Source organism: Marmota flaviventris, chromosome 8, assembly GCF_047511675.1.
Source record: "Marmota flaviventris isolate mMarFla1 chromosome 8, mMarFla1.hap1, whole genome shotgun sequence".
Classification (NCBI taxonomy): Eukaryota; Metazoa; Chordata; class Mammalia; order Rodentia; family Sciuridae; genus Marmota; species Marmota flaviventris.
This window is the reverse complement of record NC_092505.1, coordinates 94,519,367-94,533,318: the sequence shown is the minus strand read 5'-3', so window position 1 is coordinate 94,533,318 and position 13,952 is coordinate 94,519,367. Positions and strand designations below refer to the sequence as shown.

The window sequence follows — 13,952 nt, the reverse complement described above, 5'->3', positions numbered from 1 at the left end:
CTTGATTATCAGTTACTTAAAGTCAGTTATGTCATGCTAGTGTCAGTAGGATTACCTTAGTTTTAATGTAAAGACTACATTTCCTTCATCAGGATAAACTATTGGTCTTTAAGCTTTTGTACTTTTATTTACTTAGGAACTGAGTAATTGCCTCATAAAACAGCATGATGGTACTATTAACACTGAATTATAAGACCTGTTATTATGGAATGTGCTTCTCTAGTTGGGACAAGACCTCCTTGTTTGGTGCTTAAATAATTAGTTTCTCCAAATGGGGTTATAATGAATAGTGTAAAATTAACCTATTTAAAATAAAAAGTTTATAATCTCTTGGGTGGTTTTTATGCATTACTTAATATGTCCAAGGAAACTGTTTCTTTTGGATGGAAGGAAGGGGGGAGGCATATTTAATGTTCAGGATGGAATTCAGAATGAGAATATCTTATTTATATCACACCTGAGACAAATTCAAGGCATCCATTAAAGGATTTGCTGTACTGTTTTGATTGATTTGGTTATTGAGTACTAAAAGATTCATTGGCCAAATATCCTTGAATTTGAAATTTTTGGGGATGTTTTTATGTATAATAAAAATTTAACTGTATGGTAATTTGTTTCTGAAATAATTTATTTTTTTTTTTAAATTTTTTTATTGTTGGCTGTTCAAAACATTACATAGTTCTTGATATATCATATTTCACACTTTGATTCAAGTGGGTTATGAGCTCCCATTTTTACCCCATATACAGATTGCAGAATCACATCAGTTACACATCCATTGATTTACATATTGCCATACTAGTGTCTGTTGTGTTCTGCTGCCTTTCCTATCCTCTACTATCCCCCCTCCCCTCCCCTCCCCTCCCCTCTTCTCTGTCTGCCCCCTCTACTGACATTCATTTGTCCCCCTTGTTCTGAAATAATTTAAAATTGTGTTTTATTCTTCTTTGTCTATGCTGGTAAACTTATTGTGCTACAGCTTTTTTTGGGGGGGGGGTGGGTGGGTGGCTAGGGATTGAACTCAGAGGCACTCAACCACTGAGCCTTATCCCCAGCCCTATTTTGTATTTTATTTAGAGACAGGGTCTCAATGAGTTGCTTAGTGCCTCACTATTGCTGAGGCTGACTTCAAACTTGAGATCCTCCTCCCTCAGCCTCCTAAACTGCTGGGATTATAGGCGTGCACCACCGAGCCCAGCTGTGCAAGTTTTTTAGGCATCATTTTTAGTTTTTTAGGAAGAAAAAGGAACAAGTTATAATTTTCAATAGGAATTTACTATTATTTTCTTCCTATTGTATTGAAAAGCTAAATACATCAGGAGGCAAGTACTAATATGGAATGCAAGTGGGCATTGTGTTATTTTGAATATGGGTATGAATTTCATTTATTCTGTGGAAACAGTGGCATCTGCCTTTGAGCCCAGCTCTGCATAGGAGGTCACGGGCATATCTGAGATAGGGGAAAGCTCTAGATGTAAACCTATAAATAAGATGTTAATATGTAACAAGTTATAAATTCAAGTCAAGGAAGTGATGGGGGAGAAATAATTAGAACATGAGTAATTAGTAAATTAATGACTCAGTCAGAAATTACAGCAATAGTATATATACTTAGCCTTGGTTAACTTGTTTGGATTAAATGCTTATGTGTATTATTTTGATCCTAATGAAAGGGGGAAAATTATAATGATTAATAAGTATAGGTCATTCTGTAATGATAAAGAAAATGATACTATAACAGTTTTTGTTTGGCATTTTTTCCATGTCAAAATATTACTTTATTCTCAGAAAGCTCTCTGGGGTAGGGTGGTTATTATTATTCAGATTTTTAAAGTTTATAACTGAATGACAAAGCTGAGGCCTAAGAGTTCCGTTTATGTTGCTACTTGGAGACTCTGGTTTTGGTCTCCCGGTTCAGACTATTTCCTTGCCTTTTCCCTGTCCCTCCTTGGGCCTTGCACAATAATAATAATTCTCTGTGATTAGAATAATTTGGGATTCAGAAGATTTCATGATGGCGTGCTTAGATTGCTAACTTATGTGACTTATGTTACAGGGGATTTTTGTATCTTTTTTTTTTTCTTTTTTAAAAAATGATGGTTCTTTTTGCAGGAAGCCAGTTGAGGGAAATTCTCCATGAATGTATGTCACAATGATGATGACCGACCAAATCCCTCTGGAACTGCCACCACTGCTGAATGGAGAGGTAACCATGATGCCTCCTCACTTGGTGAATGGAGAAGCAGCCCAGCAGGTTGGTGTTGTAAGAGGGAAATTTTAAATCAAATTAACAGCATTAACCCAGTATTTAATTTATTTTGGGATTCAAAGGTCTTCAATTTTGAACCTGGGTATTTCTAGAAATATTTTTGTTATAAAGTTGCTATGTTTAAAAAAGGATTAGGAATTGTTTTTGGAAATAACAAATCTTACCTCATCCAGTGAGTATTCTTGAAGCATCAAAAAATATGTGTTTTTTGAAATGAGTCATTTTGAGACCATGTGTAAGTCTTTGGAGTAAAGTGACTGTTTATTCATGTCATATATTGTGTTTGATTTGCTTGATTGGCCAGAGCAGAATGCTCTGAGGGTCTGGTTTGATTTCACATAGGAATGAACTTGACAGAATGTACAGGTCAGTATGAAAATGTACAGATCAGGATGGGTCCCCCTAGCTCTTGAAAAAATCCATCCACATGTGTAGCTTATAAAAAGTAGTTGTTTTTTTTTAAATTTCTTTGTTGCTAGTTACTTAACATTGTGGAATAAAAAGTTATTTCTGAGCTCAATCATACAGCACTTAAGAAAATATTTAAGCTATAAGCAAAACTTAGAAACCATTAGGAACTGAACCATTATCTGATAACATTAATTTTTTTAATCGATTATAAAAATTGGGTTTGCTTTGTTTTGTAACTAAATAAATACTTTGCATTTTTTTTAGCAGCATAAAAAAATCCTTGTTTTATGAATAGTAGAATTTGGAGTAATTGCTTAAAATATTTACTTAAAATATATTAATAATTTAGGTAAGTTAATCAGTCATTTATTTGATGTAAGTTCATGCCCTCCCCATCTATCATTGTACATTAATATTCCATCACAGTATGTTGATACTTTGTAAATGCCTTTGTTGGGATATTACTTTACTGCTTAATAATTTATATTTCTCTTTCCTGCATTAGATTGTGAATTTCTTAAGAGTGAAGAACATCTCATAGGTGCTTAGTAAATGATTGTGATTTGGATAAATTTCATTCCTTCTCACCACCATGCGACTATCTCCCTTCTTGATCCCTCCACCTCTTTCTATACTGGATTGTGTCTGCCAACATATGATAGTATCTTCTCTTTTAAACACACAATTACACCTCACCACACCCAAACAAATCAACCCCTCCCTTGCTTCATCCCCCTCTAGTCACCGCCTATTTCCTCTGCCTCTTCCCCCCCTCCCCCCTTGTAGCAGTGCTTCTTTAAGTGGAGCTGTGCTCACTGCCTCTTCTTCCCAACCTCCCCTTCTTCTTTAGCTCCACAGTTTCCATTGTGTCTTCTAACTCCTTCTTCCGGCCTTTTAGCTGATGTTGTTAGCATTATCTCAACAATGTTTGCCAAGTCCATACTTCACTGGATCTACTTTATTCCCCCAACCACTACTGTACCCCAAGCCATTATCCCACCTGGGTAGGATGGTCCTTCTCGCTGATCTCTGCTTCTATTGTTGTCCTACCAGAAAGCATTTGCCTTCAGTAGCTGGAGCGATCTTTTAAAAATATAAAGTGTATTTTGTCAGTGCTGTCCTTAACTCTGCCCTGTTACACAGCTAGAATGAAATCCAACTGCAGTGTGTGGCCAGGCAGCGTTTCATGGCCAGTCCTGGCCTCTGTCTTCTTCTCTGGCACTCTTCTGCTCACTGTGCCCCAGCCATTCATGGGAGGCCTCAAAATGCTGTGAGTTGTTTCAAGATGCAGTTGTTTGCTCTCCCTTCTTTTTACTAATTAAAAAGACTGAAAAAGATGAGACACTGGAACTTGACTAAACTTGGAAAACAGTTAGTTAAGGTCTCCCAAATGTAGTCATCGAATTCTGCTTGTGTATGTCGCCTGGCGACCTAAAGCAACCTATCCATGTTGTTGTGCACCATTTTTGTGTTTTGGTGATTTCTCCCTCATTGCTATGATTCACTGTGCCCAGAATGGCCTTTTGTAGTTTATTAGCCTGCATAAAGAGCCCTCAGTTTCAGAATTTTCCAGTTTTCCCTTCAGAAGTGAACTCCTTTGCCCATAGATGTGACCAAAAGCTATGGCCTTCCTCAGAAAGCCATGTGGCATTTTCCTACCTCAACTCTTAAGTAGAAGCTGCTTAATAATTTGGGGTAATAAAACCACATTTTCATTGCATCTAGGAAGCGTTCTGTAAAGCTGAAAAGGGGAAATCTGTTAATTTATGTTTTATAAATAAATATCAAGCTTTCTTTGTATACTTTACAAAAATCTCACAGGAAAGAAATGTTTCAATTGGCCTTTTAAATTAGTAAATACAGTTGGTTGTGCTGGAAGCGTAGATTTATAGGTTGTGTGGGCCAAGGTATTGATTGGTATGAACCTTAAATTTCCCTTAATGGGGCAAAATTGTTAAGTGGGCAAAGTCTGTTTGAAACACCCCTTTCAGCAGGACCAAACCCAAGATTTATTGTCCTTTGATGTTGCTCCTCTGTCACTGTGGCTCAGCCTAGACAATGGCCCATGCGCCTGATATTTTTCATCCATTTTGTGTCCCCAAAGTTTCCATCTGTGTCTCCCTTATTCCTTCAAGCCTCCGCCTGCTTCTTTGCATCCCAATGTTTGTTATTGGCCTGGGTGAGTGTGTGCAGTCCTGGAGCCTGTGTGTGGAACTTGGGCTGAGGCACACGAGGAAGATAGACTGGGGGAGCCAGCAGAACCCAAAACAGCAGAGAAGTGGGGAAAAAGGAGTGATGGAGGGGGACCTCCAACTATATGAATGCTTTCTGAGGCTTTTCCTGTGCTCACTCTCTGAGGCAACACATTCTCATCTTCCCCCGCCTCATTTCTTTCTATCTATCTATCTGCCTGCCTATCTATCTATATCTATCTATTTGTCTATCTTAATTAGGTATATATGACAGCACACATTTTCATGTTAACAAGAACCTTTTGGAGGCATTGGAATGACTTCAAGATGGACATCGTAGGCATTGTGTGACAAACCCCTTGGAAGTGACACTTTTAAGACAGGTGGCACTGTGGCCACTTCTCAGATAAAACCCTTGTAAAGTGCTGCCCTCTGGCCACAGATTCTCTGTAAATGTCTTTGAGGCGTGCATATGGGGAAGCTTACCTTGTATGTGTTTACAGCACTCTTAATACTTTGCAGCTGTGGAAAGGACATAATAAACATTTCTATATATGCAAAAGAACCACACAGTTATGAGAAAGCTCTTTGGTTCCCACAGCCCTCCTCCTTAGGATTTCTGTCCTGAAGGTTTCTGGATTTAATTAGGGCTAGTTCTTGGCAAGTTTCTCTATTGTGTTCTAGTTTTCTAAATAAAAGATGCTGTTAATTTTCATAATTTGAAGTCATGTTAAGTTTGAAACCTTGGTTTGTCTTCATGTAGGTAGCAGGAAAGGGAGAATAGTAAAATAGATGATACTTTAAAAAGGAAATTCATTTTTATTATGAATAAAGCTTTTTAAAAAATATATCATAATCTAAAAAATAACAGAACACAAGGTGAACAGAAGCAACTTACCCCACAGCTTTACTTATTCTGCAGTTTTATTGAGATATAATCCACTTGCCATATAATTCACCCACTTAAAATATACACCCAGCGGAATTCAGTATTATACAGCTCTGACTACAACTAACTTAGAACATGTTTTTCTTCCCTAAACAGAGACTTAGCAGCAGTTGCTCCCTGTCCCCCATTTCTCTGTCCATTCTCAGGCAGCTACTAATCTGCTTTCTCTGTAGATACTGCCCTTTCTGGACATAGCATATAAATGATATCATGCAGTATTTGACTTTTGTGTTTGTCATTTTTCATTTAGCATTATGTTTTTAAAGTTTGTCCATTTTGAAGCATGTATCACTACTTCATCCCTTTTTTATTACTAAATAGCATTCCTTCCTTTGTATGGATATAACATTTTATTAATCCATTCATTAACTGATAGACATTTGGTTGTTTCTCCTTTTGGTATTATGAATACTGCTGCTTATGAACATTCATGTGCAAATTCTTATGTGGACATATATTTTCATTTCTCTTGGATATATAACTAAAAGAGAAATTAAAGAGCTTTATTTCAAAATACTGTTTTCTAAATAAAGTACCACTGCTTGTTTTTAACCTACAATTTTGTCTACTTTTGGATAATTATGCCCCAGCATAACTAAATAAAGTTTGCTTCCCAATAAGCCTAATTATATACTCGTTATATAAATCAGATTTTGATTTGAATTTTTAATGTGTGATTATATAAATAATGGTGAATATCCTCTAGTAATCAGAAGATTGGTGCCAGTGTTGACATATTCAGAACTTAATGGTGTATTGATTTAATTGTCTTTATTGTGGACTTGTGGGACCCCTTAGAGATTTAAAGGTGTAGCAGCTAGTTTTGAGCATGAAAGAGAAAATTACAGCTCAATTTCTGATTATTAATATTGGTTTAATATTTTAATAATCTCTGAAGAAGTATTATAGCAGCCACCAGTTAAATGAAGACAACATTAGGTTAAGAGCAGAAGTACTCACATAAGGTAGGTAGGGTTTACTGGTTTGCTAATTTAATGTGGGCACTTACAACTTAAATAAGGGTACAGTGCCACCTTACATTCCTGTAGTTTTGGTGGCCCTTGATGTATATATTCACTGAAGGTTAGTCTTGGTGGGATGGGGACTGGGTTAGATGCTTCTTTATCCTGACCAGCATTCAGAACGTAGAGGGCACCTAATAAATATTTTCTCTTTATTGTTTTCTTAGTAAATATTCTGTTTGTCCTATATTATTTTTATTTTTATTATTTAGCTTTTAAGCAGATAGATTATTAATTGCTAGTGAGTGTTTTGGTTGCCTCTCCTTTAGGAGGCATATCTCCTGAAATGTAGACAGAAAATCTGTCTCTTACCAGCTCATTATAGCATGTCACCAACTTGCTCTGAGAGATAGGAGTTGCCTTCAGTTATTTCCATTCTCTGGACTTTTGCCTTTTCCTGGTGATTAGCATTTAGCACGTCATTTCACTGAGAGTGAGGTTTTCTTTCTTCCCTCTCCTTTGATTTCTTTGTTTTTCTGGAAACCCTTATTTCCCTAGACAGAATCCATAGCCAGAATTTTCCTGGAGCATTCCTTTGAATACACATTTCCAGACAATGCATTAAACCTATTAAAACTTTCCATGTTTCAGATGGTGCTCATCATTGGCATGTCTGTTACATCAAAAGTGCATCTCCTAGTCCAGTGACCTTTTCTGCTCTTGTTGATGTCTTCTTAATAACTCTTCCCCGATGGCTTCCTTCTTTTGTTCAGTAGTTCAGATCCTCTGCCTGCACAGGTTTACTCTTTAAATATCCTAAGACCTACCACATTGTGGGACTCAAAGAGTTTTGTGTATATAAGAAGTTTTTTCTACTCCTCAGAAATTCCAATAAAAAGGAAAATCTATAGGCATGTAGTGTTGAAAATGGATAAACAACTCTTGGGAAGACTACTCTGGAAAATGAAGGATATTCAAATGAAGATGGTATTTGCAGTCAAAATAGAGGCTGCAGCTATTATTGCTGGGTAATATTATATAGCCATTCCTTTATGTGATAGAATTCTATTCATGGGCTGGCATGTAAGCTAGAAAGTTGAATTAGGCTGGTTAAATGTTGAGTTTGGAAAACCAAGCCCAGGAAAGCTGTCTTGAGTCACACTCTTTGGCATCAAGATGCACGAGATATGCATAACTTTTGCAGGTGTTTAAATAAAATTTTTACTGCAAACTGCCACCCAGCTTCCCTCCCGCATTCCAACTTACAGAGGCCTAGGATGTCAAGGTATTAGTAGCCTCTCTCTTCAGAGATATGGAGTTGAAAGGAGTGAGAGGGTAGGCTTTATGACTGGATTAAGGAGTGACTGAATAATAGATTTGTTCATTTTAATAAGTATTTATCAAATGTCTTCTGTGCCAGTGCTGTATTAGGTGCTAGAGACACAAAGATGAATAGGCACTGTTCTTGTCCTAAAGGAAGGAACAATTCAGTGGGGGAATGAATCCTGGTTTACATGTATGTCAAGCCACAGAAATACTTGAATTGCAGAATGTAATCGGGCTGTGTGAGTGCAGAGGAGGGCTTGAGGAGTGGGAGAGGTGGGTAGGAGTAAAGGCCAGACTACGAGAAGTATCTGTGGGGAGACTGAGCATAGAAGAGAGAGCGGACTGAAGTGAAGTTTAGAACTATGATTCAGGCTTTGCACATCAGGTAACCATTTCTGTTTTATTCAAAGAAAAGGCTCTGTAAAGATCATCTGTGCAATGGAGATCTAGTACTAAGGGTACCCAAAGACACTAATCATATCTGCATAATAATATCTATGAACTTTTTGTTTTCTTTTGTACTGGGGATTGAACCCAGAGGCATGTTACCACTGTGGTACAGCCCCAGTCTTTTCTATTTTCTGTTTTGAGTCAGGGTCTCACTAAGTTGCTGAGGTCTTGCTAAATTGCTGAGGCTGTCCTTGAACTTGTGATCCTCTTTCCTCAGCTTCCTGAGTCACTGGGATCACAGGTAGGCACTACCATGCCTGGTTATGATCTCTTTCCTTGAAATTTTGCTGTTTGGTGTCCATCTGTATCCTGATATGAATTCCTTTGGCCTCTGATGCTCCAGTCTAGTGGTCACTCTGTCTCCTCCACGTCTGTTTCTCAGCATTATTGATTCCATGAAGGTATAGATCACAAGCACAACTCAACTGGATCCATTTTCCAGCTGCCAAGGCAGCTCTTCCTGCTAGTGAGAGCCTCCTTTTAACTGTGAATAAAATGTGAGTTGATTCAGGTCCATGCTCTGACTGTTCAGTCCTCTTTGCATTATATTGCCTGTTCTGCTCACTACAAAGGTTTCCCAAAAGGCATAGCCCATGTAGAGTCTCAGTCTTTTAAAGGAAAATGTTGATCCCATATTATCAGAGGGTGTTGTTCTAAGTGGCATCCACAGTAATTAGGACATATGACATATAATTATGACACCTCTGACTGTTTGGGTTGAGAGACACTTCAGAATTTAATTAGCCAAAGGCAATAATAAGAAGATAGAAGATGTAGGCAGGATCCTTCAAACGCTAGATATTAAACTGCCTTCAAAAAAAGAGAGAAATAAGAAAAATAACTGGTGTGGCAAGGTTGTACCATAGAAAAATGTCAATTTAAAATTCTACATCAGTTTTAACATTATTTGAAAACATGATTGTTTTCAACTTCCTGCAATCTTTGTCTGATTCCATTATAAACTCAGGGAGAATAGGGACTGTCTCCCTCTTGTTCATGCTGTGCCTGGCATCTGAGGTAGCAGTCAGTAAATCTTTCTGAATGGATGAAGGGTGAAAGAAATGAACAAATTTAATTCATCTAAACCAGGGCTTGAAAACTGCCTTCTTGTTGCATTTGTCATACAGGCTTTATTTTTTAATTACTTTTATAGTTAAATAAAATAAAAAAGATTTAGGTGCCATTATAGTTGATCCTCCATATCCTTGAATTTTGTATCCTTAGATTCAGCTGACTGCTATGGATCACAAGTATTTACAGAAATGAAAAAAAAATTAGTTTCTGTACTAAACATGTACAGACTTTCCCTTTTCATTATTTCCTAAATAATACAGCATAACAAATGTTTTTTATATTTTGTTTGTTACCGTAAGCATCTAGAGGAGATTTAAAGTGTACAGGCAGATGTGAAGGTTATTTGCAGATCTTATGCCACTTTTAAAAATATATATATTTTTAGTTGTAGATGGGCACAATACCTTTATTTTATTTATTTTTATGTGGTGCTGAGGATCAAATCCGGTGCCTTGCACATGATAGGCAAGCGTTCTACCACTGAAATACAACCGCAGTCCCAGATATTATGTCATTTTTATGAGGGACTTTAGCATCCTTAGGTTTTGGTGTCCACCAGGAGGTAGGTTGTTCCAGAACCAAGTCCCATTTGGATACTGGGGAAAAATAGAGAAGATCCGATAACACTAGCTCAGACTTCCCACTTGATGACAGTTGACTGGCAAAAAAGGAGCAGTGGCTGCTTCCACCGAGGAACACGGTCTTCAGTCCCTCTCTGGCCACTTCCCTCAATTTGGCTTCTGTAGATATCCAAATTTGGAATCTGGAAATAATTAACATTTTTATCTTTGAAATTGCATCTCGCTCTCATGTGTATCATGTTTTAAATAAAACATTGTAAAGAGTTTTAGGGGGATACTCAGTTTATACTGATGAAGCCTCTTAATTTTCTTCTTACGTGATGACTTGTAAATGAATTAGAGTGAGCTCTGGTTGATATGACTTGGAGAGGGTTTCAGTTAGACTTCTTATAACTCAGGACTCATGTTTTGGTATTCCTTTTTTTTTTTTCCCTCTAGTTTTCAGTGAACAGTGTTTGAACCCCCAGAAGTGCCATATCGAGCACTCACCACAGTAGAGGAAAAACCAAAGAAACAACCAGATGCCTTGGTTCTCCTATTTACACTCTAGTTAGGAGACATTGGTCAGATTTAAGGTGAGAGTGTTCCAAGGGCAGAAATGCAAGTACTTGGATTTATCATCAGTTTTACAGTCTCTAGAAACTTAGTGTTTAAAATATTTATTGAGATTTATTTATTTATTTGGTGACAGGAATTGAACTCGGGCACTGAGCCACATCCTAGCACTATTTTGTATTTTATTTATTGTCTCACTGAGTTGTTTAGTGCCTTGCTATTGCTGAAGCTGGCTTTGAACTCAAAATCCTCCTGACTCAGCCTTCTGAGCTGCTGAGATTACAGGTATGTGCCACTGTGCCCCACAAGAGATATTTTTTTAGAAGTAATCTTTTTTTTTTTTTGGTGTTACCTAGATGAGTCACTTTTTGAAACAGATTTTGTTCTTTTTAGTTATACACGACAGTAGAATGTATTTTGACATATTATACATACATGGTATGTAACTTCCCATTTTTAGATGAGACACTTTTAAGAAACATTTGTAGATTAGCATTTTCTTTGGATAAAATTGAATTTGATGGATTTAACGCTTGTCCCATTCCTTCCCTTTCTTTTTACCTTTTGTTTTGTTTTGGAAAAAAAATGTATTTATCATGTTGTTTGTCCTGTTCTTCATTTTGTTTTGTTTTGTTTGAAGTATTGGGGGTTGACCCCAGGCAAGTGTTCCACTGATCTATACCCCTCAGCCCTGTCATGTTGAGTGTGATATGATAGCTACTTCTTATCTTGTAATACAGTAAATAATATAAAACAAACAGGAAAAAAGACAAGTTGCTTCTGTATCACAATGTGTTAAGACATATGTTAGTACATAATGATTTCACATAGGCAGACTCTTTTTCCTTTTTTTGTCCACATGATTGATTTTAAAATGTTACTATGTAAAATATATACATTACGCTCTGAACATGCTACTGATGAGCAAGCTGCATAAAATTAGTAACATTAATCTCCAAGCTCTAAATGCAGATATTTCATTCTCATTCTTTTTCTCTCCTACATTTCCAAATGGAAAAATAAATAGCCTGCCAAGAAGCCAGTTGCTTAAGCATCATAATACTATATTTCAGTAACTTTGGGTTTAGCTACTTACAGATTATGTTAATTCTTCCATTTAAATTGGCATTGGCCTGCTGGGTGTGGTGGCACACCTTGAATCCCAGCTACCTGGGAGGCTGAGACAGGAGATCTGCAACTTGAAGGCCTGCCTGGGCAATTTAAGGAGACTGTGTCTTAAAACAAAAGTTAAAAAGGGATGGGGGTGGGTAGTTTGGTGGTAGAGGGCCCCTAAATTCAATCCCTTGTGAACCAAACAAACAGGTATTGGCCAGAACTAGTTGCCTGTTAGCCATTTCCTGGTCAGCTTTAATGTTAGAATAACTCAAAGCTCTAGACATGGTAGATCCCTATTAAAAACAAATTTAATGTGCTACTTTAGTGTTAATGCCTACGTTGGTATTGCTTCTCAGCCCTGGGCCTTTTTCATTAACAACCATCAGATCAGATCATCTGTTGAGAGGGAATGTGTTTTAAGAGTAGCTGTTTTTTTGTTTTTGATTTTTTTCCCCAGCACATTCATTAATCAGAATTATTTGACCCCACTTTTCCCAGACTATGCTGTCATTCCTTGCTTGCAAGAATAATTAGATAATCTTTTTTTTTTTTCCTGGTTAATTAGATAACCTTTTGATAAAACAGACAATTTGCATTTAGGAAGTTACCTTGCCAAAATCTTCTGCTTTGCAAATAATTGGGCAGTGGAGTCAGAAAGCAGCTAGAGGTAACTGTGGTTTATTTTTGAGTGTAGATGGATTGGAGAACACATGCTCAGAAAACATGAGAACTTTTTAATGACTTATCCTAAACATTTAAAGCATGGTACATAATTGAACAACAGGGCAAATCCATTTTCCTTCAGATCTGACATTTGGCGCACACAGTAATATCTTCTTCCCTCCCTCCCTCCCTCCCTCCCTTCCTTCCCTCCCTCCCTCCCTCCCTCCCTTCCTTCCCTCCCTCCCTCCTTTCCTTCTAGTAGTAGGCTTGGCACCTTCATGACATCTTTGCTGTGTAAATACTGTAGTCAGCCTGCTACCAAAACTTGACCATTGTTACCTCCAGTTCTTTGCTGTCTCTGCTTAACTGCCCAATTATTGTCATTAGCACAGTTCAGCACTGAGCAGAAGTTTCTCTGGTCTTTCTGTGGCAGTGTTGTCATTCTAGTTCATGCCTATCTTCAAGTCTCATTAGTGGAGGCTCTTTGGAGTTCCCAGGATGCTTGAAGTAGGACAATGCATAGAGGTAATCAATAAAAAGTAGAGAACTCTTAGTTCCTGACTCACAAGAAACTGCTTTAAAAATGGGAAAACAGTCTCTGTGATACACCAAAGCATGTGCTTTAGTTAGTGACTGTTTGGTAGGTAGACGGGTCAGAGTGATGCAACTTCATCTTTTCTGATTTCACCACTTAAATTTCTGTTTTGCCTTACCAGAATTGATCTATTTAAGACCCGATTAAACTATTAAGTACCAGGTGTTCAATTCTGCGACTGTGTCAATGAAATTGACACAGGTACATTAAAATAGGTTGTAAATCATAATTATATGATTTATTATCAGGGTTATTAATGATACCAATAATCATGAATATCACACTAATCAGTCACATTACTTTCTTAAAATACTATAAAAATATAAATATTTTAAAGTTATCATAAATGGTATATTTGTTGCTCAATTTACGTTTCATAAATGGGACGATGGTATACAATGAGTTAAACTCTCATCACCTTGGCAAAAAGGCCCACACAAAGAGAATCCTTTATAACTTATTTGGTGGCTTTAGTTATGACTGAAAGTAAAACTGTAATATAATATACTATTACAATGTGAATTATGAAGCAGTGGCATCTGTATTTTTCTTTAGAGGTTGTAATAGTAAATTGGATGTTAAATTTATATAGAATATCTTGCCTGTGAATTTTATCTCTTTTAAGGACCCGGGGAATCAGTCAAGGGTAGAGTTGGATGACAGGACATTCTCCTGTAGTAACTGGGTGTTGTCATCCAATTGACTTCTTAGAGTTTCCGTTTTCTTGTTTTGAAAATGGTGTGCTCCTGGGCCAGGCAATGAGGGTTTTCCACATTGCAGTGACCTCCCCACACACCAAGCACCCTTTG

General features: G+C 37.2%; 1 protein-coding gene across 6 annotated transcripts in view; it reads left to right on the top strand.

Annotated features, from left to right (window-relative positions):
• Fndc3b (fibronectin type III domain containing 3B) overlaps positions 1–13,952 on the top strand; it is a 326,246-nt gene that overhangs the window by 71,672 nt on the left and 240,622 nt on the right. For all 6 annotated transcript variants that reach the window (XM_071615472.1, XM_071615470.1, XM_071615471.1 and 3 more), the window contains exon 2: positions 2,113–2,254. In XM_071615472.1, coding sequence (XP_071471573.1) covers positions 2,141–2,254 — 114 coding nt within the window. In that variant the 5' untranslated portion in view covers positions 2,113–2,140. The remainder of the gene's footprint in view (positions 1–2,112; positions 2,255–13,952) is intronic.